This window comes from Octopus bimaculoides, chromosome 25 (genome assembly GCF_001194135.2).
Source record: "Octopus bimaculoides isolate UCB-OBI-ISO-001 chromosome 25, ASM119413v2, whole genome shotgun sequence".
Taxonomy (NCBI): Eukaryota; Metazoa; Mollusca; class Cephalopoda; order Octopoda; family Octopodidae; genus Octopus; species Octopus bimaculoides.
The window spans coordinates 24,660,164-24,661,060 of NC_069005.1; the positions used below are offsets into that span (position 1 = coordinate 24,660,164).

The window sequence follows — 897 nt, forward strand, 5'->3', positions numbered from 1 at the left end:
TATATATATATATATGTATATGTATATATATTGCATTTCAAAACACCTTGGGTGGAAAATCTTCAGGGCATAAAAAAGGACAATACAGAGGCTACATTTTGATTGGTTGAAATACTCCAATATATATTCATAGTTTTCTACCACGCTCTTACTTTCTTATCATTTCATGCTTTCCCACCCTATTTCTCTCTCACTTAATCATCCACACTTCCACTCACTTTCAAATTCACACATTCTCTCTCTCTCTTTCTTTTTTTTTTTCTCTTTTTTTTTCCAGGTTTCCTGATGACAGTCAACAGGAAACATCACATAGAAATTATGACTGTTAGAAAATCCAAGAAAAAAGCAGACATGAAAATCATTAAATTACAGGCACTGATAAACGAAATCACTGTAAGTACCTGGAATTGAAACCCTCATAATGGGTTGTACAACGCTCCTTACTAACACCAAGGTCGTGGTCTTTTTGCTCTTATTCATAATTGCCGATATTGTTGTTGTTGTTGTTCTGATTGTATCTATGTAATTGCTTAATTGCTTTGTGTACGCGTCTGAATGAGGGAAATACGTGAATCTGAAACTGTTTAAATGTATAGGTACGACCATATGTATTCCTGTGTCTATACACACACACACGCACGCGCGCGCGCACACACACACATACACACACACATATGCACCTATACACGCACACATATTTACATATGTATAGAACAACCTAATGTTTTACACACTCCACCTCAAACCGTACCACAACCTACAGCAGCACTCTCCATCTCGTCATAGACACAACAACATACTGCCGCACTCTACACCAGATCATACCCAACTGTCCCTCGTTCTTCTCCCGGCACTCGACATCATACGGTACCTCACTACGTCAAATTAAACCACACC

At 38.1% G+C, this 897-nt stretch overlaps 1 protein-coding gene across 1 annotated transcript in view; it reads left to right on the plus strand.

Moving 5' to 3' along the window:
• The window catches only part of LOC106880459 (uncharacterized), a 139,635-nt gene that overhangs the window by 131,347 nt on the left and 7,391 nt on the right, over positions 1-897 (plus strand). Inside the window, exon 7 of the mRNA XM_052976615.1 lies at positions 278-393. Coding sequence (XP_052832575.1) covers positions 278-393 — 116 coding nt within the window. The remainder of the gene's footprint in view (positions 1-277; positions 394-897) is intronic.